The following is a 23,494-nucleotide window of genomic DNA, read 5'->3' as shown; positions in this document are numbered from 1 at the left end:
GAATCTGGAATTTCCCTCTGGCTCACTGCTATCTGTAGTTACCGTGAAGATCTACACGAACCGCATTGGTACCCCTCGGTGTTTTCCAACGAAGGTGTCCAAGAATTCATCCGCTCCATCCTGGAGAACAAGCAGAGTCTGCAAGCTTCGTCCTCGCATCCCAGCCAGTCTTTCACCCTGACTGTGTCCATCCCCTCTGAGAGCGGTTCTCTCCATGGGTGGCAAATCCACCGCTTGGACACTCCTGGCCGGTTCGTTGTCACTTCTCCGATGAGAGACTCGTGGTGCTCAAGTATCATATATCTCAGGTTGGCAAAATTGACTGTAGAAGTGAACAATGGAGCATTTATTGCCAAAACAACGAATGTCCGAGTCTTCTCCACTCATAGGCAATTTTATGATCAATTAGTGCGCGTCACCGTGGACGGGATCCTTGTTCCTATCAACTTTGCCGATAATGATGTTGGCGTGGTTTACTTCTTACGGGACGGCGGAATGTGGACAGTGTGTATTGCAAGCCATCCAGCTTATTTCAGGTTTCTCAAACCGTCACATACTAGGTGTTGCCCAACTCCGCTGAAATCGCATTGCAAGCCCATGGACGCATGGCTAGAGTCCTGTCGAGCGCCGCTCCGTTGACGATCATCATTCCCAACGAACCCTCGTGTCGAACGTTATCTTCAGCATTACGTATTGCTCACATTCTCGACGTCTACCACAAGCTGGATGCAGAGATCATTGTTGATGCCGAAGCAATGCGCCGACTTGGAGATAATTCTTTGGGACAGGGTAATATCGTTGTGATCGGCGGAGCCAACGGCGAGTTTTCGCGGGCTATTCTCCTCCAGAACCAAACTGCCTTCTCACTTCAGAATGGGTCGCTGTGCTTGCATGGACGCTTACTTTCGATCTCTTCTACGGCCTTGTTCCTTCACTCGCACCCTGTTTTATCGACGGGACTAATGCTATTCATTTACGCCCTTGACGAAAGTGGATTGGAGAGGGGGATACGCCTTTTCCCTACACGCACAGGCGTCACCTTACCAGATTTCTTGGTAATTGGACCTCAGGCAGATACCATTGGGGCAGGTGCAGTTGAGGCTACTGGGTGAGTTCTAGCCAAGTCGAATTCTCTACATTCACTCAACCACCACGCCTATAATGTAGCGTGTGGGGAGATGGCTGGGACTGGAACAGTGCCATGTCTTCGTTCTAAATTACGACCCGGTATGTTGTACGTGTTATACATCGATAGAATATACAGAACACATTTATGGTAAGCAGTAGTGGATCCGCAAGGCCCGACCGTAAGCAAAGTTCGAGTCGTCACGTATACCTTTTGTAACAGTGCAGCGAGGGAAATTCTGGTTACAATACAGTGTGCGGTGTGAACAGAACCCAAAGAAAAGAGGAGAGGATTAATATATATCACAGATAGCGAGGACGATAGCGGCGGACAAGACAATCTACGACTGGAAGATGGATCGTGCAACCTAGCCAACAACGAATGAGAAACCATATGCTTACGAATGCGAAGGACATACCGTTTCGAGAAGAAGAGTGACCTCTGGTACAACACGGATGAAATCCTGACTTCCAAAGTCGTACTTCGGGTTGCGAAGCAGCTCAATGAATGTGACTAAGGCACCCCAAGGATGAGGCCGATGCACGAGAAATCGCTCCAAAAGAACTTTCGTCATCACCTCCCTGAACTGGTCAACTTTGATTTCCGTAAAGAGATGGAGTATCAAAGAGCTAAACCAGTGTGTATGTGCATTTGGATAGCGTAAATGCAATACCATAGCGCTCAGGAGATGATGTTGGCCTGTAATAGATTGTCAGTGTCGAGCAAAGCAGCTTTCTCGACGAACAGACCTTCGACATCCAGATTTGTAGCGAGGTAATGCAGTGCAACTACACCCGGATCACTGGAGACAAACAGGGAGCTTCCGCTCCTCGCCTTCGCCTGTGCAACGGAGGAAACTCCGATGTACATGACCAGAGAATTCATCAAGGATAGATTGTAGGTTTCAGGGGAGCCTTCTGAGACACCTGTCAAACGTAGGCGATCCTTCAACGAAGGGAGGAAGGTGGGAGAGCCACGATTGAGCAAATATTGGTCCAAGTATCCTCGAAGGTCATCCGTCTTCAAGCTAGAAGCGAAGTCGGAGAGAATAGGTGGGATCGGTCCCATCTCGGGAATAGAGTCGAAGTCCATATTCCGAAGGTGTGGGTCTGGAAGGATGATCGACGGGGGAAATGCGCTAAGGATGACATTGCGGAGCTGAATGCAACGAGGAGGTATCACATCGCAGAGGGTAAAGTAATATTCGCTAAGAAATTCAGGGAAGTCGTGAAGGAGAACGAGAAGGAGACGAAGGGATCCGCGATACAGATCCCGTGAAGCCGGTTCAAGATCTGCTGCTTTCAGGAACGGAGATAAGAACTTGAACAATGAAAGCAAAAGCTTGTGGAACGCAGACCAGCCCTGTGTTCTGATTGTCAGTGGCAGCTCGTGAATGTGTTAAGAAGTCACCTGCCTCCCGATTCTCTGATAGTAGCAGTTTCGGCATAAACAGGCGATGGGAGATCAGACTCATCCAGGAGAAAGCGAATCCAGGGAAGTACGTTGGCTGAAGGGAGCTGAACGTATCACTGAGATTCTGATTAGTGGCAGTAGGGCCAAGTCATACAAAACACATACCTAATAGCCAACAATAGCTGGAAATAGGCTGAACCCAGACTAGCTTCGAGAGAATGCAAATCATTCAGCAAGCTACAGAAAAACCGGAAGAAAGGCTTCTGCTGAAACAGAGCTCCTTGCTCCTCGTGCATATTGGACAAAACAAGGACGAAGATAGAAAGTATCTTCGTCAGGTAGTGAACCTTGGCTTGATCATTGTTTACACCAGATGCATCGCCGTGGTATTTGATAATGTAGACGATCAGTCTGGACATGGCATCCAATGCTTGGAAAGAGTACGCGAATTCCCCGGAATTCATGCACTTGATGTAGCTGTTGACACTAGACTCCGCGCATACACGGAAAAAGAACGACGACACATCTTCGACTTTCAAGATGCCTTGCTTCGTCAACTGAGTGATGAAGGGTACGAATGACTTCTCTGGGGAATGCGACCTTTGGAAGATATTGACCCATTGCTGAAACCAGATGAACAGCTTTTCCCTCAGCTGCTCGGTCTCTGGTTTCACAGACGCCTGGCGCACAACTTGACCTTCAGTAACGGAAGGTCGCCGTACACCGCGGAGATCGTCCAATAGTCGATGCACCCTATTCGCACGGGACAGCGTCAAGATGAAGAATCAATATCGATGATTTGCGACTTACTCCTCATTGACTTTCCCAGATTGAGCCAACTGACCGAGTATTTCCAGTGTGTAGACAAATTGACTTTGCGATGCTATCGGTGGGTCACTTGACAGGCATTCTCGTATCAAGTCCGCAGCGAAAGTGAGAAGGCTGGGTCGAGGATCAGTGTATAGGAACTTGGCGAGCTGCTGGTCTTCCTGAGGGAGATTGATGAGCCCGCTCTTCAACAACGTGACCGTCACGGGTACATTGAATTTACGCTTTTGGCGCAGGTAGTAAGTAAGAATTGCAGCTTCATTGCATCGAATAACTCACCTCATCTTCAGCATATATCAGCCAAGTTACCGCTTCTTTGGCCACATCTTCGAACGAATGACAGAGTTGATGCAGTAGAGCGACGTAGATCTCTCGACCAAGCTGGGACGGGGTTTTGTACAGTAACTGTACGATCTTTTGCGACATGAGGAGAGGTGTGCGGTGGCGTTCAATGGAATCAGCAGCAAGGAGGAGGATCTGCCGAACAAGGTGGCGAACATCGTGGCCGGAGGGGAGTGCTGCCAGCGATTGGATGGGAAGTTGGAGCAATAATGCTTCTAAGTCTTTGACCATAGCCTGTGTAACCGTTAGCACCTTGTCCGATCCTCTCAGCAGCTGCACGCTTACGTTGAAACGGTCCATGGCTTCTTGATGACGTAGGAATGCCTGACCGGGAGCATGCTGGTCCAGCACTGGCGAAGAAGCATACACAGATGAACCCATATGGTCATTGGGAGGAAACGATACGGTTGAACTCGGACGGCTTATGAATCCACGACGCCTGACATCCAACAACGAAGACTCTTGCACGACGCTTTGAGAAATCAGCCCATCAAGGTTGCCGAAATCTTCATATACAACAGCTTGGACAGGCTGAACACCACTTGGTCTGATGCGCAGTGGTTCCGGAAGAGTTCCCACGAAGGACGTCTGCGGTATGGAACGATCCCAGAACGGCTGGCCAGGACGTTGCTGAATCCGAACTTCGTGAGCAGAACAACACTATGATTGTCGGTGCACAACACTCACCTCGCGGTGACGGCGGCGAGACTCATAGGCAGCAGCAAATCCGTCATCGACGTCAATGATAGCGCTGTCCATAGCAGCCTTTTCTATCGCTTGACATGCCAGATCAAGGTTGTCTTGGACGATCAGAAAGATAACTTGCTCCGAGATCATTTGCTAGGACGACGAATAAGTCGGCAGCTCTAGAGTGAAAGAGAAATGATACGTACATCGCTAAATCCAAAATCGGCTAGGAAATGGCGGATGTGACCACCAAGATTGCTCTTCAGCGGCTCCTTACAGGTCACTAAAGCGAGACTTCCTGCAAGCTTTTGGGCCATCAGATGACCAGCTTTGCGAAGCTTGTCCTCGTTGACTTCTGTCACAAAGTCTTTCGCGACCAGCTCTCGTGTGGAGATTCCTGCAATTGTGACGGAACGCTCAACAACTGGAAGAATAATCTGTTAAATGATCCGTCAATCATAGAGCACTAAAACGAAAAGCTATCAACGTTTACCTCCCGCACAGCTCGATCAATAGCCATCTGGACAGCACGCTTGAACAACTGATTCGTATGTAACGGCGCCAACTGTGGGTCGATGATCACCGATGGAAGAATATTACACAAAATATTCTCGATGTGGGCACCCAACACTCGGTGTGTTTCGGACGGACTTCCAGGTGTTAAGGGCGGCAGTACCTGAGAGTCCCCTTGCGTCTGAGCGGAAGAATTATAACCTCCGATAGGAATGGAGTTGATATCGGCAACGACGTAATCAGGAAGGGGAGGCCCTTCTGTCAGGGGACGATTCCGGAGGACAGTCGTGGCCTGCACCGTGTCAAGGTCAATATCCAGACCTTTGCACAACATCTCGATCTCGAATTTCTGGTTCAGCTTAAGCTCGGCGAAATGATACAGCTCGGCCAGCAAACTGATGACGGCCATCAACCAGGGATTTGGGGGCTTAAAGACCTTCGAGCGCGCGCACGGCTTCAGTGTCTCGCAAACAAATGGTATCGCCACTATGAGCCTTCCGTTATCGTATCCCTCGATGAGCAGATCCTTGAAGGACAAATGCCGATGCTTGATAGGATGATCTCGCGCGAGAGTGATCGTGCCAAGCCATGAGGCCATATTCTTCAGAATTGCCCGCTCTGCGCTGGACAGCATAGTCTTCTCCGAGTTCAACAAGGAGGCGGACTTGATGAGGGTCTCCTGAAGCACCAAGCGGAATAGTTTCTGGACGCCCAAGGCATCCAACAAACGCAAGTACAGCTGCTGATTATTGGGCTCCGTGGTGACACGTTGATCCACTAAATAATGCGCAAACCACCATGAATATTCGTCCTGAAACTGCTCTTGCATGTCTACCAGCTTCGTTTCAAAGTTGGACGGCGCCAAATTGTTCACAATGAACAGGATCTTGTCTGAAATCTCTTCTGGAGGACTCTCTGGCTCTCCTTCAACAGGATCAGGCTGAATAGCTGTGAAGATGGCCAGAGGCTCCGGAACATTCGTAGCCGTCAAGGTACGAAGATCGACGGTGTTGTTGACATCCTCCCCGGCATTAGCGATAGCACGCTGGATGCTCGCTGCCAGTTCGGGTTGCGCTTCCAATAGGTGCGGAATTCTGAGCAAAGCCTGACACAAGGGCTGCCATTCCGAGAGGCGGGACTCGAAACGCGAAAGAGCCTGGATTCCGAACTTGAATAGGTTCGTGTCGGGAGGACAATTCAGTGCGTCCAGGACATAACGGATTGCGATGCCTAGGGGTATATAGTCGACCAGCTGGTATTGAATCAAAGATCCAAACAGATAACCAGTCATCGCCAACTCGCGCGGAGGATAGAAGGATTGGAAAAATTTGTATTCGTCAAAGAGGAAGTGCAGCATACACGAGAAGATCTCGTGGTCTCGGGGATTTGATGAAGCCTTGTTGCGCTGAAGAAGGGCAATGACGTCGTCAATGGTAATCTGCTCGTCATACATCTGCTTGTAGATGCTGTCGACCTCGGCCTCGATCTCGGTTGTGTAATTCACCACCGTGAACCCCGGTTCAGCGTCAGAGCCGGGTACAAGATTCATCAAGCGGGGATGGATCTGCAGACAGGCATTTCGGACCTCGAGGCAGTAATCCACATCGCTTTCATGCATAATATTCGAGCTATAGAGAATGCAAAGTCAGCAATGCGAAGGCTTTCACAGCGCGAATGCACGTCACCTATTACGCAGGACACGAAGGAATATCGTGATGGTTTGAGGATTAAGCGGCATAGTGCGATGTTCAACGGCCGGATCCGAAATCCGAGTGGCCTTCTCGCTCTCCATTTTCAAGTCCAAGAATGCAATGACAGCATGGAGGAAGTCAGCGCCGTGATTGGTGACATTGTCTGCTAGCCACTTGTCCAGATTCAGGTACTCTCTGCGTGACGCCAAAGCCGCGACGTCCAGCGCGAATGTGAAGGGGCGCACTTCAAGAAGTGAGTCCAAGATCTTGACGCCCATGAGCAGACAACGTGTCTAAATGAGGATGAAAACTGACCTTGAGATCTTGAGCAACGTCCAAGATTCTCGTAATGTTCAACGGACTCTCTTCATAGAAGTCTCGGAAAGCGTTTGTGAGATAAGTGGGTTCGATCTGCCAGATACGCATGAAGACTAATTGATGATTTGGATGCCCCGCTAGGAACATTGCCAGCAGCCTCTGTGAGTACTCCAGGCGGATTTCTCCCCAAGTCGTTTGCTGGTAATACATCAGTAGGACTTAGTGGGTTCATCTACCGCGTACTTACCGGTACTTGAAGGAGCCCCATGTGCACTAGCTCTGCGCTGATCTTGACCGCCTTGTCGAGCATTTCTCGCACGAAATTTCTGACCTCCGGGGAATCAGAATCCGATAACGATACTAGGACCTCGAACAAATCGAGAGAATTCCAGGTGTGTCCTTGAACGTTTGCTGCAAGTGACTTGATGGTGGGACTAGCTGCTGCAACATCATCAACCGTCACGATCCTGTGTCCAGGGAGCGAGACAAAGTTGAACGTGTCTGCTGGTAACGAGAGTAACGCATCTAGTAGTCGAAGTTGGTACAGCGGATTTGACCATGTCTGCCAGAAGCCCGTCACTGCATGTACCTCCGCGTCACGCGGACAATTCAACAGAATCGCAATGAGCAGCTTCAATGTGGCAGTATCAACGCCCTGGCGATCAGGCCAATCGAATGCTTTGATAGCGCTCGCCCAGTTAATGTTGACATTCTGTCCATAGATCAGTATATTGGGGATAGAATATGGCCAGACTTTACTCACGAGGCTGCTTAATGCTCTGACAAGGGATCCTACATCGCAGATAACTGAACCCTCTGAAGCCAGTCGAGCAAGAGATGACACAATCTCAACAACTTGCGCATCACTGGGTGGACTGGCTTCCGATATACCAAACCGCGTTAACAGTGCGCGGACCACGTCAGGATCGCTGGTAATGTCTCCACCTAGCTGAACCAAAGCCTGCACAAGAGTTGTGCCGGGTGGTAAGCTTATGGTCACGTACGTCAGCAGTATGTAGAAAAACTATCTGACCAGAGCGTACCTTAAATTAGGCAAGATACGTTGCAAGATCGGCGAGACAATCTCTGACCCATATTTCGCCTGCGCTGCAGCAATGAGAGCCTGTCGTTGCGTGGAATCAAGGATGGGAGCATCATGTGGAGGCTCGGAGAGAAGGTTCGATAGCAATTTCGTGACCTGGTTGGGAGACAGATCCGCATGATCAAACGATGGGTGTTGACATAACGCAAGAACCGCATTCTCAAATTCCGTGTGGATCATGTTGGCCGCTTGAGACGCTAGCTCCTTTCGCGTAGAACCTACCGCGATTGACGACGCGAGAACCAACCGTTCCAACGGTCGCAAGCCCACTCGGTCTGCAAATCTTACTAGATCGAAGTGGCGGAAGACGTCACCTTCCCCCTTATCAATTCCATCTCGGAAACGGTCGGCGAGGAAAGGGTCGCGTGCAAGGCGTTGCGTCTCTTGTACGAGTAAACGGAACGTTAGGATAGTGGAGGGATCGTAAGCAGATGGGGGAGCCGATGACGATAATCTGCTCTGGGAGTGCACGATGAGCCGGCGGATGAAGTGTAGGTAGGTGTCAATCCCATGTTGCTCGGAGAGCTGAGACACAGAATGCACCAACATTCATCAGTTAAACAATCAATACGCCTGAGAGAATGCAGGGAAAACGCACAGAACGTATCTCTATCTGATTCCTCTCAAAGTTTTCCTCCGTCAGAGTTGACAGCAGAAACACGATCTGTGCTTTTACGATGGTGTGTATATTTGGATTTGCAGGGTTGTCCATCGCAGGAGTTCGGACGCGGGCCAAAGCGTCGGTCGTTCGTCGACCGACGCCTCCACTAGCAGAAGCCGTTTTGAAGATGGGAGGAAATAGAGGAGAATCCAGGTGCAGTGAGCACCTAAACCGCCTTGAACGTTGTACGCGGACGGCTTGCTGGGGGACGAGCATCAGCTCTGACAAATCAAAGCTCCGCTTCAAGTTGTGTCAGACTGGTGGCGCGGCACGAGTCTACCGTTCGACGGCTTCAAGTTCAATTGTCAATATTATCAGTGAGCTCTCCGAGACGGGCTGAAGAGCCTCGAGAACCAGTTCCAGAGGTTACTCTTGTCCTCATAGCTGTCAGGGGTGAGCTCGTCACTGGTGGGGAAACCAACATGCTCCAAATTACCTTGTGTGTATCGAATTGGTCTTCCATCATATCATGTACACCAAGATTGAAACCCTTATTACTACAGTATTCTGCTACTGTTGTTTGCAATACCCCATTGTCGTCCGGCTGCACATGTTACGTACAGTAGCCCCAGAAAATCAAAAAAACAACATTTGAAACCCACCGATGCTAATGACGTTGCATCCAGCTACATTCCCAAAAGGCCAAGACATAGAACGATCAACAGAGTCAAATTTACCGACGCAGAAAGTTTCCGTGGTTCGAAACTTGCAGAAGAGGATGCCGCGGCAACCTGTTTCCCTTGAGTGCTCTCCGAGTTGTGTCCGCAGAGACCTGAGTTGCTGAGGAGGGTATCGGGTACCAGCACAGCAGGAGCGCCGGAATACGTGTTGTAGTCGACGAGCACGGTCCCATTGCTGCCAGTGACGTGCTGTCGGCATGAGAGAATTCTTCGATCCAAGGGTATCAGAATGTGCATCCCCTGTCACAACACTTTCGACTCACTCTGTGGTGGCAATGCTTTCGCCAAAAGGCGTATAGGCTGCCATGCTGAGGTTCTGAGGCTGTGAAGTCCAAGTAGGAGTCAGCGTACGGCATCATTGAAAAGTGTACTTACTGGAGAACCGATGTTGGTCAAAATGGTTACGACATCGCCCTTCATGAAAGCAATGCCGTAGTTAGTGGTCGCAAGCACTTCCATTGAGGACTGCAGCCAGCCGGTTGTTCCATTGACGAGGAAGTTGCGTAACTGTCAATGTGGTCATATTGGTTAAGAGATGTATCACTTCAAATGATGGACGGTCGGCACCTGGTTGAGAGTGGACATGAGCTGATAGGTTGTGGTGTTCGCATAGCCCGAAGACCACAAAGGTTCGCGATTCCACTAAGAAATTGTGATGAGTGATGACCCATTCGCGCAAGCATTGAAACGAAACTCTAGCATACCGGATCGGCACTTCCTGAGAACCCTTGCTCTTGACCATAATATACTATCGGAATCCTACAACGGTGTAAGTATTATCGCGGATGGTTACATTATTAGACTTACCCATCCGACATGAAGTTGAATACCATAGCGTTGTAGAGACTCTCAGGATCTGCGGACAAATTCCCCCAACGGGGTAAATCTTGGTCTTCGAGGAAATTACCTAGTAGTCCAGGGTCCTGTGGAGCAGCGTCAATCAGAGCAGTTCTCAGGAGTCAACCAGCCCTCTAACCTTGAAGAGGACCTTGGACTCCGCGATCATGTCTGAAAGTGCGCTCATATTCTGCGGTCCGGGGATGGTGAATGCGTCCACTAGGGCACCATATACTGGATAGTTGAGGATGGAATCGAGAGCATCTGATCCTTGCCATTGTGCGGCCTGACTGTAAACTATATCTTAAAAGGTTTCATTGCAAAAACGGACAAATAAAAACGCACCTGGGATCGTCATCGAATACCTCACCAATGCAGAAAACTCCAGCTGCACCACAGAAGGCAGGCCAGAAGTTCATATTGACATGTCTGTATGAACAACGTAAATGTATGAGGGTCAGAGAATCACAGCAAATCCTTTACTTTGCAGCTATACGATAAAATTATTCACTTATTCCTGCCCAGACCTCCGAAATCACATACCATCGATACGTAGTCCATCGATCCCAAACTCTTGGATCAACTCTTGTATCCAGGCACTATATGCAGAGACTACGGTTGGGTCCTGCGTGTTCACGTCAGGAAGGGGAACATTTGTATCACCCAACCAACAGTTCTGCTCGCTGGTAGTGTTGCCCCAGTCGATGACACAGTACGGATGATATTGTGACTGTATGGGGTTGAGATGTTAGCATGTGCTGACAGCTTTCAAAACAGTGAGAACAACAAACCTGCTCCTTGAACATGTATGTAGATAAATCTGGAGTCAAGGATGTCGACATGACGTTGTTCACAACCACATCCACCATGAGATACCTAGGTGGTAGTTAAGCAATGTCAGCTTGTGCTAATCAACAACGCACATTCCCCGGCGGTGAAGCTCATCAGACAGTGCCTTCAGATCATCTGCGGTCCCAAAACGGTTGTTCAGTTTGGAGGCATCGGCGATCCAATATCCATGGTAAGCATCGCCGTACACGGTACGCGGCCCTTCGTAATTCTGCGAGACTGGGCTAGTCCAGACTCATGGTAAAAATGTCAGCCCTCCTCGAAAGAATAACTTTCCCAAAGCAAACTTACTAGCAGTAAAGCCCGCATTCTGAATGTAGTCGAGGTTCTCACGGGTAGTGTTCCAAGTACCGCCACACCAGGTCTGTTTGCCAGGGTCGCATGCGTTCAAATCGGCTCCGGCAGGCAGAGCGTAACGGTCTGTGATGATTCTATAGCACAGCGTTGGCGCAGAACGTCTAAGTGAGATTCGAAAAACATACTGGTAAATGGAACGGCCTCTCCACTGCTCTGCTGTTGCTGCCAAGACACAGAGGAGATGGGCAAATAATAACAGCATAGTACGAAGGATATACATCACTCGAGTCGGGCGAATACGACGAGTGATCTATTGTGCTCAAAAGAATGACGAATGTAAGGAGAGGACCAGGTATAGAGAATGTGGTTGCGTCTTGGCAGGCAGTCAATATCCCGTGGTTGGGACGAAGGGTATCTTGAAAGCTGAATCGAGACAGGAACGACGAGAGGCTAACATGCCAACCATACGATCGGAACGCCAACCAACTCACCCTTCACATGGTCCATCCTTCAAAGCTTCACATTTACCATAAGAGGGAGAAACCAACCTCAAATGGAAGTCGCCTGATCGTCATCTGATCACGATACTATCCATCAGCAAAAACGGGAATTTTCTCCAAAGAGATTATAAAGGCGTAATTCCATGTAACTTGCGGAATTTTTTCACCAAGGAATACATTGCATCGTAAACCTGAGCCAAATTGCAGAGTTGCCAACTGGTATAATTAGTTATAAACTCTTGAAGAATTTTTCAGGTTATGAAGCTCATGTAATTTCGTACAAAATTTAGTGTACCACGTAGGCACAGACCATCCTAAACAGACCGAAACTGATTCGTTCAGATCGGTCTCATAATTCTCAATAGCGGGAGTATTTTAAATTATGTCACAATATATTATTGTTACTGCTACGGTACAAGGCATACAGAGTGCTCTACATCAGACCTAGTTAGGCCGACTCACCGCACCAAAACCCGTATGCCCATCAAGGCGCGATAATGAACAACACTAAAAATCAACTTGCTTCAGACGTGGACATATAACAATAGAGCTTGACATAGAACGGACTGCATGTCGCCGCAGCAGCAGCGACGAGTGCCCAATCAAACCGCTTGGAACGACACACCCGGTAGATCTGTGCAATATAGATACCAAGTTAGCCGCATGTAAAGGCACTCACCTGAGAGGTGCTGAACCAGGAGAGGCTGCAAATTTATATGCAAGTGAGGGTGGCGAGAATTGTCGGCGGACGGTAGTCGCGGTGTGTCGAGATTAGCCTCAGACTTGCCTCAGACATTGTCTCGAAACGGCTTCGGATCTTTTCGCTGTGAGGGCCTGGACGAAAGCTTTGCGTTAATGCATGCATTTGGTGCGGTATTCGGGGGCCTGAAACGACGGAAGAGCAAACTCGGAGCGCGTTCGCAAAGCGCGAGTAGGCGCCCAACAGGCGCCCCTTACAACATCCTATGTAGGCTTATGTAGGTGTCTAGAAATTCTTCCGACTTCACAACTCGGTGAGCAACCATTTCCGTGGGTTACATTGCACGACAACTCTCCCACAATGTGTATTTTAATTGTAACTTGTGTATCAATTTCTGTACTATGTAATCCTCTTTATAGACCTCTGCTACTTTTATTTTGACTAGAAATCGGCGTTAATGTTACTAGCCCGTTGTAACTTACACGACGCCCACTATACCCCGATGTAACCGGTGTAACCTTATATAATATTTTCCCGTTTTTGCTGATGTCGTTACCCCGGTTGTGCAATCGGGTCAATTTCGCGATTCCACCTCATTCCGCTGTAGCACAAATCATGAAAAAAATGTACTGAACTCACATCATCCTGTATGCCTTGGATGCAATTTTGACGTACCGTATATGAAGAGAATGTGCCACAAAAGTGAGAATTACTGCTTTGCAGAGCTAGTCTGCTTTCCTGGCTGATTTCCTGCACAAAATTTGAAGAAATAATTCGCACAGTGGTAGAAGGTCACTAAATCTCCTCAACCGGCACAAAAAATAGGTAGGAGACATGATGTTCTATGTCCTAGAACCCACCAAATGCCGATTGCAAGACTGGTGTGACATCAGTGGCAATTGCACTTTGCGTCCGTGTTTGAGTCTGTAACCTTAAACCTGCATGCAGCACATACTTTTCTGCAACCTGTACCCTACTTATTGTCTTCCCTATGCTCAGAGAGAATTTTAAATCAAACACCTTTGTTATTTTCCATCAGAAGCATAAACATGAGCTGCAATTGCAGAACCGGTGAGACTGAGCGGTGTTTGAACGAAAAAGGAAACGGCACCCTGGCAAGGTGTGACAATGTGTGACTGATAATGCAATCTGGCGGGCAAACAACACCTCTCCCCGCGTTCGCTCTCAGGATTACACAACATCACAGAAAATTTTGAGGGTTGCGGAGGGGGTAGTCTATATGTTGCACTTTCATTTTTTTTTTAATTCAAGCAAATCGGGCTTGGTCTGAAGGAGTGGTGACAGAGTTGCAATCGCAATTGCAGAACTGGGGTCATCAGCAAAAGCGGGAAATTTTTATGTAAGGTTACACCAGTTACATCGGGGTAGCAAGGGTTGTGTAAGTTACACAGGACTAGTAATATTTAAACTGATTTGTAATCAAAGTAAAGGTAGTAGAGGTCTATAAAGAAGATAACATAGAACAGAAATTGATACACAAGTTAGAACAAAAATACATGTCGACAAAGAGTTGTCGAGCGATGTAACCCAAGTCAAACGTTGCTCACCAGGTTACACAGTCGGAAGAACTTCTAGACGCCTAGTGCTCTCCGCAGAACTCGCTCCGAGTTGCTCTTGCATCGTTCATATTCAGGCCCCCGGATACCGCACCAAATGCAAGCATTAAGGCAAGGCTCTTGTCCAGGCCACAGTGAAAAGATCCGAAGTTGTTTCGAGGCAATTCTGAAGCAATCTGAGGCAATTCTGAGGCAAGTCTCGATGCATCGCGACTACCGTCCGCCGACAATTCTCGCCACCCTCACTCGCGTATAAATTCGCAGCATCTGCCACTGCAATGTGCCTGCCAGGTGAGTGCCGTTACACGCGGCTAACTGTATCGCACAGGTGATACCGGGCTGTTGTTGCGCGCAGCTTGGTTGGGCTCCCGTGGTTGGAGCGACACGCGGTGCGTTCTATTTCAATCTCTATTGTTTTATGCCTGTGGGCGGAAATGTAAGTGTGTTGATTCCTAGTGTTGGTTGTTACGGCGGTACGTGGGGGTTGGTGCGGTAAGTAGACCTAAATACTTGTTTGTTATGGCGGCACGCGGGTGTTGTTACGCGGTAAGTGGGCGTTTCGACGGCACGCGGGTTTTGGTGCAGTGAGTAGGCCCAAGTAGTTCTAATGTAGAGCACTTTGTACGTCTTGTACCGCTGCAATATAATATGTTGACATAATTTGGAATACTTTGAGAGTTATGAAACCGATCCGAATGAATCGGTTTCGGTCTGTTTAGGACGGTCTGTGCCTACGTGCTACAAGTGCATAATAAATTTTGCAGGAAGTTATATGAGCTTCATAACCTGTAAAATGTTTCCAGAGTTTATAACTGATTATGCCAGTTGGCAACTCTGCAATCTGACTCAGGATTACAATGCAATGTATTGCTTGGTGAAAAAATTGCACAAGTTACGTGGGATTACACCTTTATAATCTCTTTGGAGAAAATTCCCGGTTTTGCTGATGGTAATGATAGTACATATGTACTCTAGCCGTAGCTGACGAGGTGCCTTTCTGTACCTGAGCCGCGTAGTTGGCGTAGTCAGCTAATCTCATCTGTTTCTCTGTTTCTTCCACAACTTATGCATACCGCCTCATTGAAGTTACCGACGATTCGGCCGCACTGATCGTCATGTCTCACGTGACTAGAGCTTTAGTTTGAAGCTACTGACTAGATCATCGGAGTGATCTGTCATAGTACTTAGTCCATTCGGTTTGCATCCTTCACTATCAGCCTTCAGGATGTCCGGCAGGCAGGGTGGAAAGGCAAAGCCTCTTAAGGTGAGATTCTGGTCAAAGCTCAGACATACATTTCATAATCGCTGTGACACCTTCAGGCTCCAAAGAAGGATAAGAAGGAGCTCGGTGAAGAAGATGTTGCGTTCAAAGAGAGGAAGAAACAAGAGGAGGCTGCATTGAAGGCTGCGCGTGAGAAGGGTATGTGGAATATATCTGATTTGATGGGAGTTTGATGTCTGATGATGGTGCCGCAGCCTCTAAGGGTAAGCTGGCTCGTAGTTAATACAGGCTGTCGAAAAGACTCATGTTCCCGTGGTACAGGAGGGGCGCCAGGAGGAGGTATTAAGAAGTTCGTTATTCTCTCAATCCTGTCGTCATTATTTACTGACAGTTCTGTTAAGGTCGGGCAAGAAGTAGCAAGAAGTGGGCAACCCTACGAGTCTGTGATCACCCTGATCACCCGTATAAGCAGATCCGACGTATCCGACACTGGTTGCCATCTATTATATGCCGTATTCCAGCTGGCGAACGGTCGAGATATGTACCAATATTCCTTCATGGGTGTGTACTACTTTTCCGCGTCAGCTACTAAGCAGAACGACTACGGACTGCCTGAGAGAGGGTTCTACACTCGTCGATGCAGTCATTGGATATACCAACGGATCCTACTGCGTTCACCTTGAGAAGCAACATTCATGGGAGTAACTCAGTCTCTTATGTTTAGGTCATCGCTGCTTTCAATTAAAGTAAAAGATATAACAAGGAGTACTAGCGGTCAACGCAAGCACTCGACAATTGAGTTCCATACACTACCACGGCCACTCTACAACCTTTGACCGATGAGTGAACACCCGTCATGCGAAATAAATCCGGTATCGCTCACCACACCGGTGTGGGATTGATAGCAACCGGCCTCGGAGGAGCCAAAACAGCTTCGACGTCGAATGGCACATGAATGGAGGATGAATGGTCCCAAGGGCCACGCAAAACCCGCTCCGGCGAGGTTGAGCGCGATCTGGATGATGATCGTGACCGCTTCCCGCTGGACCACGACCCTGCCGACGTTGGTGAACTCTCCCCGCTTCTAGACGCTCGCTCGATGGGGAGAATAAGAGGCGGGAATTGGCCATGCGTCACGCGAGGGCGAATTTCGTCGATTTCAGATGGAAGTGCGCGCGCGCGCGGAGTCGGACCCCGTGTAATTTGCGCTGAGGGATGGAATATGGGGCGGGGAAGAGAAGGGAGCGTGTGCTTTGGCCTTCCCCTGGACGGCAGGGGTCCAGACACGAGTCGAAGAGGTGTGGGAGGGAGACGGCGAGGCATAACAACGGCGGCGAAGTATTGCGAGGCGTGAACACAAGGTCTAATCAAGGGCTAATACCACAGATTCGGTCAGATACTTGATTGTTAACGGCAGACTTCATGATAACCCACCGGCTTGAATCGTAAAGTGGATTGTCTCGAGCGATCGGCACTTCTGCCAAAGGGATGTGAATGGCTTGTGGAGGCTCGAGCTGGAAAAGAAAGCGACAACGAAGCAATCGGATCAACCGACAGCAAACCTGCAGTGAACGAATAGTATACAAGAAAAGCAGCGACGGGACGAGGTGTAAATCGACCAGGTCAAGGTGCTGTCGCTGAAACGAGCGCTGTCAAGTCGCAACTGTTACGTAACCGACACAGCTTTCCTTAGAACGTAAACACTGCGGCTATCAAATTAAACGGCTCACTCTTCTCAACAAGTATGTACTGTACCTACTCAGCGACCATACGCTGGCACTCAAACTTCACTCACTGATCGCCTATAGACCTGAGGTTTGAAAGTTCTACGTACAACATAATATGCAAAAAATCCAGTGGTGGTTTAATGTCCCATATACTAAGGTCATCACGAAAAATGGCATGGAGGAACTCGACAAAGGAATATCAATGCATACTCATGGGTACAAGAGACCAACTACGCAGTAGGTTCTTCATTCACCGGACGGTAATGCTTCATGAGCTGTGTTCTGAACTCTAATGGAAGTTGTCAGCAATGACACAGCGCGCCGATCTTCGACAACATGCCTTCTGGTGAGTCCCACAAATTTGCAGCATCAGGGTTAAGGGGTGAAGCGTTATTTGGCTCTATGAATTAGAAGTTGAAATTTAGGACGTAATTTGATGAATCTGAATGTGTGGCGCACCGCCTAGGAGAGACTGCAGAGACAGAAGGATGGTCTGCACGCTGTACACAGCCGACCATTTATCCTGTATCAAAGTTAGCGGTGAAGAAGTCAATCTGCATGAGACGCAATTTGCCTGCAGGATGTCTAGACATATTGCTCCGCCAACGAGATCGACGTTCGGGTGAAAGCAAGGTGTATCGAATTTGATTGTGGGAGCAGCGTATGGGTAATTCGGAGGGAAGTAGATGGAAATCTTAAACGTGAGGCCAGCGTATATCTGACTCACATCATAGAAGTAAAATATTAAGCATGAGGAGAGGACATATAACGTACAGTGCCCGCTGGGCCTTCTATCCTGCCTGCCCATTCAAACAGATTGGCGTCGGATTTGGGAAATGCAGTCTCATAACTCGTTGTGAATACATGTATCGAGATCACAAGGATGGAGCCAGACTTACAATCCCGGGTGAGGAAGACATCTAGGACAGCTCAGACGATAATTCAAGATTGACTCTAGAATCCACTCACCATCAAGGTCATGAGTTCGTTACTTAGCCTGCGTCCGTGTCAGCTACGTAGTACGGTAACCCTTGGGGGATTAGCAACCTCACCGTTTCGTGACACTCCCAGCACTCTCGCCAGAGGACCCTGGCATGGCTGCCTTTTGGGTATTACGCGAAGGCGCGAGAGACACACTGACTTGATCCATCATGGCAAATATTATAGAGAATACGAAAAGATCGGGCTAGAACACGGAAGATGAGCCGACACCGCGATGGTGGTCGTTGAAGTGGACGGTTGGCTGGTCGGCGCTCAACCTTGGAGCGCGTTCAGAGAAAAGTCACGTGCGTCATCGCTTACAATGACGGCCATAACAGGAAAACAAGCTGACATAAGCATGATGACGGACCCTGCGGGGCGCAGCCGTCAGCGACTCGCGGTCAGAGCCGGAATACATCTCACTTTCGTCGCACTTCCTCGACGTCGGTCGCAGCAGACACGGCATGTCCAAGTTCAGTCCTTCTCCCCAGGAGGTTGCCCTCGTCAACCAGATATTTGCTCAGGCCGACACCCAGAAGCTTGGTGTCGTTACTGGTGATGCTGCGGTCAAGATATTCAGCGGTTCCAAGCTCCTCCCCACCGTCCTTGCAGAGGTCTGGAGTATTGCCGATGAAGATAATAATGGCGTTCTCACCCGAAAGGGCGTTGCGATTGCTGTTCGTTTACTCGGACATGCACAGAGGGGCGAGAAAGTCACGGAGGCAATGGTCAACAGACGTGTGTCCAAACCATTTCGCATGATGCTCTGTCACGAAACGCGTCGTTACAGCTGGTCCTGTTCCTACTATTGAGGGCCTTACACCGCCTGTTGTTCAACAGAGCACAGGTATCCCGTCGAGCAAGTCACCACCCCCGGGACTGCCACCCCTCACCCCGCAAGACAAGGCTAAGTTCATGAGACTCTTTCTAGGCTGTGGTCCGATCTCCGGCCTGCTGAGTGGTATGTCGATTTTGCTTCGTTTTTATTAATCTGACTGTCTCTCGATCCAGGCGAAAAGGCGCGAGATGTGTTCGTCAGGTCCAAGTTACCCGTGGATAAGCTCTCGCAGATTTGGTACGCTATGTCTCTCGGCCTAAGCATTTTTTGACTCCCCTTTCCGCTTAGGAATCTCGCTGATACGAAGAATCGTGGTTGTCTTGATGCGGCGGATTTCACCGTCGCAATGTACCTGATCCAGGCTTCTATGTCGGGGCAGCTTCAGACTATACCGCCCGTGTTACCCCCAGTACTGTACGAGCAGGCGGGTGGTGCTGTCACTTCTCACGCTACTGGTGAGAGTGGATCACTTGGTTCTGCAGGGTTGAGTAGCTTCTCTGGTCGTCCTATGAGTACGATCATCCCGCAATTCACTGGATCCAGTTCTGCAATTCAACCGCAGATGACTGGTCAGATGCGGTCGACCCCCACAGCCCCATCGCTACCTGTTCGGTCGGTCTTGTCTAACACCACTCCTGCGTTCCCGTTTGTACAGCGTCAGGGTACCGGCTTGGCTCAACATTGGGACGTGACACCCTCGGAGAAAGCAAGTGCAGACAAGTTGTTCGATGGTCTTGATACGCAGAAGAGGGGATATATTGAAGGCGATGTTGCTGTGCCTTTTATGTTGCAGTCGAAACTGCCTGAAGATGTTCTTGCACAAGTTTGGTACGTTCCATTTCGCATAAGACTCTGCGCACACATCCATCATTGAACCCTATGCCGTAGGGACTTGGCTGATCTCAATAATGACGGTCGACTCACGCGAGATGGGTTCGCTGTTGCGATGCATTTGATTCAAAGTAAACTCAGCGGAAAGGAAATCCCTTCATCGATTCCAACAACTCTTGTCCCACCATCGATGCGCGCTCAGGCTACAGGATCAGCTGCTCCTTCTCAACTCCTTGTTTCGGAGTCAATTCGGGACCTGCTCTGGGACGATTCTCCTCCACCTTCTGCCACGGCGCCTCAACATCCTCACCCCACACTGCAGCCGCAAGCGACTGGGACAATGTCGCCTCGCTCTACCATGGCTTCTTCCCCGCAGCGGGCCTACACCATCGGAGTTTCCGATCCTTTCACCAGCTCAACCTTCGCAGGCCCTACCCGTGAGCGTTCGATTCACACCAATGTCTGTTTGAATTAATCATCTAATATTTGCTGTGTAGTGGCAGTGCACAAGGATTTATTAGGAGACGATGACGAGCATACGACTAGCTCGCCTGCTCTCCATGATCAGTCGGCTGAGATTGGCAATCTCACGAACCAGCTCGCATCCACTAACAGATTCGTGGACATTGCCAAGAGCGAACGCGAAAATGTGGAGCGCACACTTGCAGAACAAGCTGCGCAGCTCTCCTCTTTGCAGACGCAGTTATCGTCCGCAAAGGCGGCGTACGAGACGGAGACCCGCTTGCTGAATACCCTTCGGGAGAGGTTCACGACCCAGGCATCCGAAATCCAGAAGGCCAGAGAAGATATCATTCACTCTGAGAGTGACTTGAGTGCAGTGCGGGTGGAGAAGGTAGAAATTGAAGGTGCATTCTTACGTGACAAAGAAGAAGTTCGGGAGCTTCAGCGTAAGATGACGGAAGTGGGAACGCAAGTGGAGACCCTGAAGTCTGAGGTTGAGAAGGCTAAAAAGGACGCCAAGCAGCAGAAAGGTTTACTCGCAATTGCCAAGAAGCAGTTGGCCACCAGGGAGGCGGAAAGACTCAAGGTGGAGAGAGAGATGGCAGAGGCGCAAAACGACGTGCGCGAAGCTACGACGGAGCGAGAGGAGGCCGAAGCGGAACTTGCCAAGGAAGTGCCAGCAACCATGACCAATGGTCATGAAGGAGCAACCTCCCCAAGTCCCGACATTGTGGCTATTGCGGCTGCGCATCCTCTTCCGGTCACCCCAGACCTCTCTGCACCTATATCGCCCATGAGCACTGGCAACAAAAGTACCAACCCTTTCGAGAGGGTCTCCATGGCTTCCGGATCGCAGTCACAATCTCCGTTCCTTCCGTTTGCTAACGCTGCCCTGCTGCCTACTCCCTCTACAGTTGTTAACGCGCTAGAAGCAGTTGCATCTCCTCCGGTGGCCAACCCTTTCCACTTCGACCAAGCTTTCGGGACGGCGGAGGCGAGCGTTGCGCCTCCGATGCCACCGCCCGTCGAGACAGAGGTCACCCCCGCCGAGGTTGAACATGCTGCCCCCACGTCTAATGGTGAATTGGACTTGATATCTCCCACCGACACTGACATGTTTGCGACACCACCGACCACAGCTTCTGGTGCCATTGGTTTCGTACCTGGAGAGTCCACAGATGCTGCGACCGTGCACTCGCCTTTGGTGGACGTTGCAACTGCGCCATACCCTCCAGCACCTCAACCTGCCGATCAACCTCCACCTACAGCAACCCACCACGAGGAGCATACCGATCTGGACCACCAGCTAAAGGAGTTGGAGGTCGACGAGTCGGATAGTGAAAGTGAAGCTGAAGATAATCAACCTCTTTCAGCTGTTAAGGCCAAATTGTCGACGGGGCGTGAGACAAGCGGGTCGTCACGGCCGACTGCCCCTCCTATATCTTCAGTTGTTGAGGACCCATTCGGGGCGATGACAGTCGAAACTTCGGCGCCCGTTTCCCCATCCCCATCAACTCATGCTGCAGCTGCAGCATCCCCTTCGTCAGTTCACGACGCCTTTGGTGCTCCGTTCGCTTCCCAGCTCACAGCCCATGAATCTCCAGTTGCTCAAGCTGTGCCAGCGGTAGAGAAGCCGAAATCAAATGGTGCAGCCACAGCGACGGAGGCAGCAGCTGGAGTCAGCGATTTTGACGAGGCCATGGGGAATTTATCCGGTAGTGTAAGCACGGGTGTGCCGTCTCGATTTTCACAGTTCACCTTCGACTCTGCCTTCGACGACAATTTTGATTTCGCCGCGGCGACCGCTGCATCGAGTCCTCCACATGCTGCCAACGGATCTACTCTCCCCACTGTCGCTACTCCCCAAAAGGGTGCTTTCGATAGCATCTTCATGTCGCAACCCAGCAGTAATGTGTCGGCACCAGCACCAGCGCCTCCGTCTGTGGAGCCGTTGCCTTTCCCTCAAGCGCCGACTCACAAAGCACCGGAGACGAGACCATTGTCTTTCGATGATGCTTTTGGTGCGGCAGCCGGAACAACGGACAGTCAGGTTACGTCGAGTCAATCTGGTCCCAGTAATGCTTCTCATGTCATCTCGTTTGACGACGCGTTCGGAGGACATTTGTCTGAAGCCTTGGCTTTGGATACTTCGTTCGGGGCTGAATCCCACCAGTCGAATGGCGGATTACCCTCGCAAGGCAGAACCGATGTGCCGTTCTCATCAGCCTCACCACCGTTGTCGCCTATTCCCAGATCCATGTCGCCTGAGATGCACGCTCGGCGATCTATCTCTCCAGCACGTAACACGACCCCACCTCCGCATCACTTCTCGCCCAAACCTCGTCATTCGGGTTCTTCGGAGGAGAAGAAGACACCGAGCACCAGAACGTCTAAATTGAGTGTATGTGATCCTGTCATGGGGCACTGCTTCGGATTAATCATTGTTTGTTTGCCAGATTCGCTTGCCCTTCGGACGAAAGAAGCATAAACATGATACTGCTCCTCCTGTACCATTGAGTCATCAGGCGCTGGTGGAGGAGCCTACTCCAGCGGTTGACGACGACGTTGAAGCGGTCAAACAGCTCTGCGGTATGGGCTTCAGCAGGACGCAAGCGGTAATGGCGTTGGAGAACAATGCATACGATGTCCAAAGGGCACTCAATAGTCTACTTGGTCAGTCTTGAGCTCCCGCACCCGAGCTACTGGGGTTGACGCGCTGATCTAGGTGCGCAATAATGGCCCACGCGGCAACTATATTACAAGGTCTTCCTCATGCTATTGCTTCTCCCTGTTTTCTCTTGCGACCACCCTCGTTTGGATACTCTTATGAACGTTCCTTACAAATTTTTCGCGCTGTCCTAACTCTAATGCTGTCATAATGGAAATGAACCTGGCGGTTATGCCTTTGTCTGTCTGTACTTCACGTGTATGTATCGCGGTGCAACTTCTGCGCCCAACGCATTAGTTATCCATAGCCTGCGAGCCTTGTGATGCACTCGGGCCCCTTAGACGGCGTTAGTGCTCCTTGGTCCTTCGGCATCCGAAGAGCAGAACAATAGAACGCCGCTCACCAACTAACAAAGACCTACTAGTAGTCAAAGTTCATTGTACGGTGACCATGGGCCGAATCATTGTCCCTTTGCACTTACTTTCTCTGGTCGTGTCCCGCCATTCAAACTCTGAAAGAGATTGCCACTTGCGGCAATGAGTTGACGGAAGACAACCGAGCACTGTGGGTATGTGTCCCGGACTCGGAACGAACATGTCTAATCAGTACGGTCCCATCACTCCTTGGTATGCATACTGCAGGAA

The 23,494-nt window shown here is 49.8% G+C and overlaps 6 protein-coding genes across 6 annotated transcripts; 2 read left to right on the top strand and 4 right to left on the bottom strand.

The window, feature by feature from the left end:
- Positions 1–1,466: 1,466 nt before the first annotated feature.
- SCP_0409070 (Not1-domain-containing protein) lies at positions 1,467–8,732 on the bottom strand (the record flags this gene model as incomplete). Its single annotated transcript, XM_027757635.1, has 17 exons — positions 1,467–1,493; positions 1,545–1,825; positions 1,876–2,488; positions 2,541–2,655; positions 2,705–3,292; positions 3,350–3,591; positions 3,647–3,943; positions 3,995–4,339; positions 4,397–4,549; positions 4,603–4,833; positions 4,890–6,537; positions 6,595–6,866; positions 6,916–7,116; positions 7,166–7,630; positions 7,682–7,907; positions 7,962–8,545; positions 8,619–8,732. 17 exons carry the CDS (start codon positions 8,730–8,732, stop codon positions 1,467–1,469), a joined length of 6,402 nt encoding a protein of 2,133 aa, XP_027613436.1.
- Positions 8,733–9,307: 575 nt separating this feature from the next.
- On the bottom strand, positions 9,308–11,606 carry SCP_0409060 (Alpha-amylase 1; the record flags this gene model as incomplete). Its single annotated transcript, XM_027757634.1, has 14 exons — positions 9,308–9,569; positions 9,625–9,683; positions 9,737–9,868; positions 9,929–10,003; positions 10,066–10,120; positions 10,169–10,284; positions 10,338–10,488; positions 10,544–10,627; positions 10,682–10,688; positions 10,742–10,928; positions 10,990–11,074; positions 11,122–11,281; positions 11,339–11,478; positions 11,530–11,606. 14 exons carry the CDS (start codon positions 11,604–11,606, stop codon positions 9,308–9,310), a joined length of 1,590 nt encoding a protein of 529 aa, XP_027613435.1.
- A 3,740-nt stretch (positions 11,607–15,346) lies between these two features.
- Positions 15,347–15,760, top strand: SCP_0409050 (hypothetical protein; the record flags this gene model as incomplete). The annotated part of the gene is made up of 5 exons (XM_027757633.1): positions 15,347–15,385; positions 15,442–15,541; positions 15,598–15,606; positions 15,665–15,692; positions 15,745–15,760. The coding sequence occupies 5 exons, from the start codon at positions 15,347–15,349 to the stop codon at positions 15,758–15,760; spliced, it is 192 nt and encodes a 63-aa protein (XP_027613434.1).
- Positions 15,761–16,166: 406 nt separating this feature from the next.
- Positions 16,167–16,666, bottom strand: SCP_0409040 (hypothetical protein; the record flags this gene model as incomplete). Its single annotated transcript, XM_027757632.1, has 2 exons — positions 16,167–16,173; positions 16,227–16,666. 2 exons carry the CDS (start codon positions 16,664–16,666, stop codon positions 16,167–16,169), a joined length of 447 nt encoding a protein of 148 aa, XP_027613433.1.
- Positions 16,667–17,300: 634 nt separating this feature from the next.
- On the bottom strand, positions 17,301–18,166 carry SCP_0409030 (Ubiquitin-conjugating enzyme E2-20 kDa; the record flags this gene model as incomplete). The annotated part of the gene is made up of 8 exons (XM_027757631.1): positions 17,301–17,359; positions 17,411–17,470; positions 17,530–17,593; positions 17,645–17,788; positions 17,845–17,913; positions 17,970–17,990; positions 18,040–18,067; positions 18,123–18,166. The coding sequence occupies 8 exons, from the start codon at positions 18,164–18,166 to the stop codon at positions 17,301–17,303; spliced, it is 489 nt and encodes a 162-aa protein (XP_027613432.1).
- Positions 18,167–18,515: 349 nt separating this feature from the next.
- Positions 18,516–22,918, top strand: SCP_0409020 (hypothetical protein; the record flags this gene model as incomplete). The annotated part of the gene is made up of 8 exons (XM_027757630.1): positions 18,516–18,789; positions 18,842–19,012; positions 19,063–19,126; positions 19,178–19,717; positions 19,778–20,157; positions 20,218–22,583; positions 22,639–22,855; positions 22,908–22,918. The coding sequence occupies 8 exons, from the start codon at positions 18,516–18,518 to the stop codon at positions 22,916–22,918; spliced, it is 4,023 nt and encodes a 1,340-aa protein (XP_027613431.1).
- Between the last annotated feature and the right edge of the window lie 576 nt (positions 22,919–23,494).

This window comes from Sparassis crispa (assembly GCF_003851025.1).
Source record: "Sparassis crispa DNA, contig_000003F, whole genome shotgun sequence".
Classification (NCBI taxonomy): domain Eukaryota; kingdom Fungi; phylum Basidiomycota; class Agaricomycetes; order Polyporales; family Sparassidaceae; genus Sparassis; species Sparassis crispa.
The sequence above is the reverse complement of the archived record's forward strand: the minus strand, read 5'-3'. Positions and strand labels throughout refer to the sequence as shown.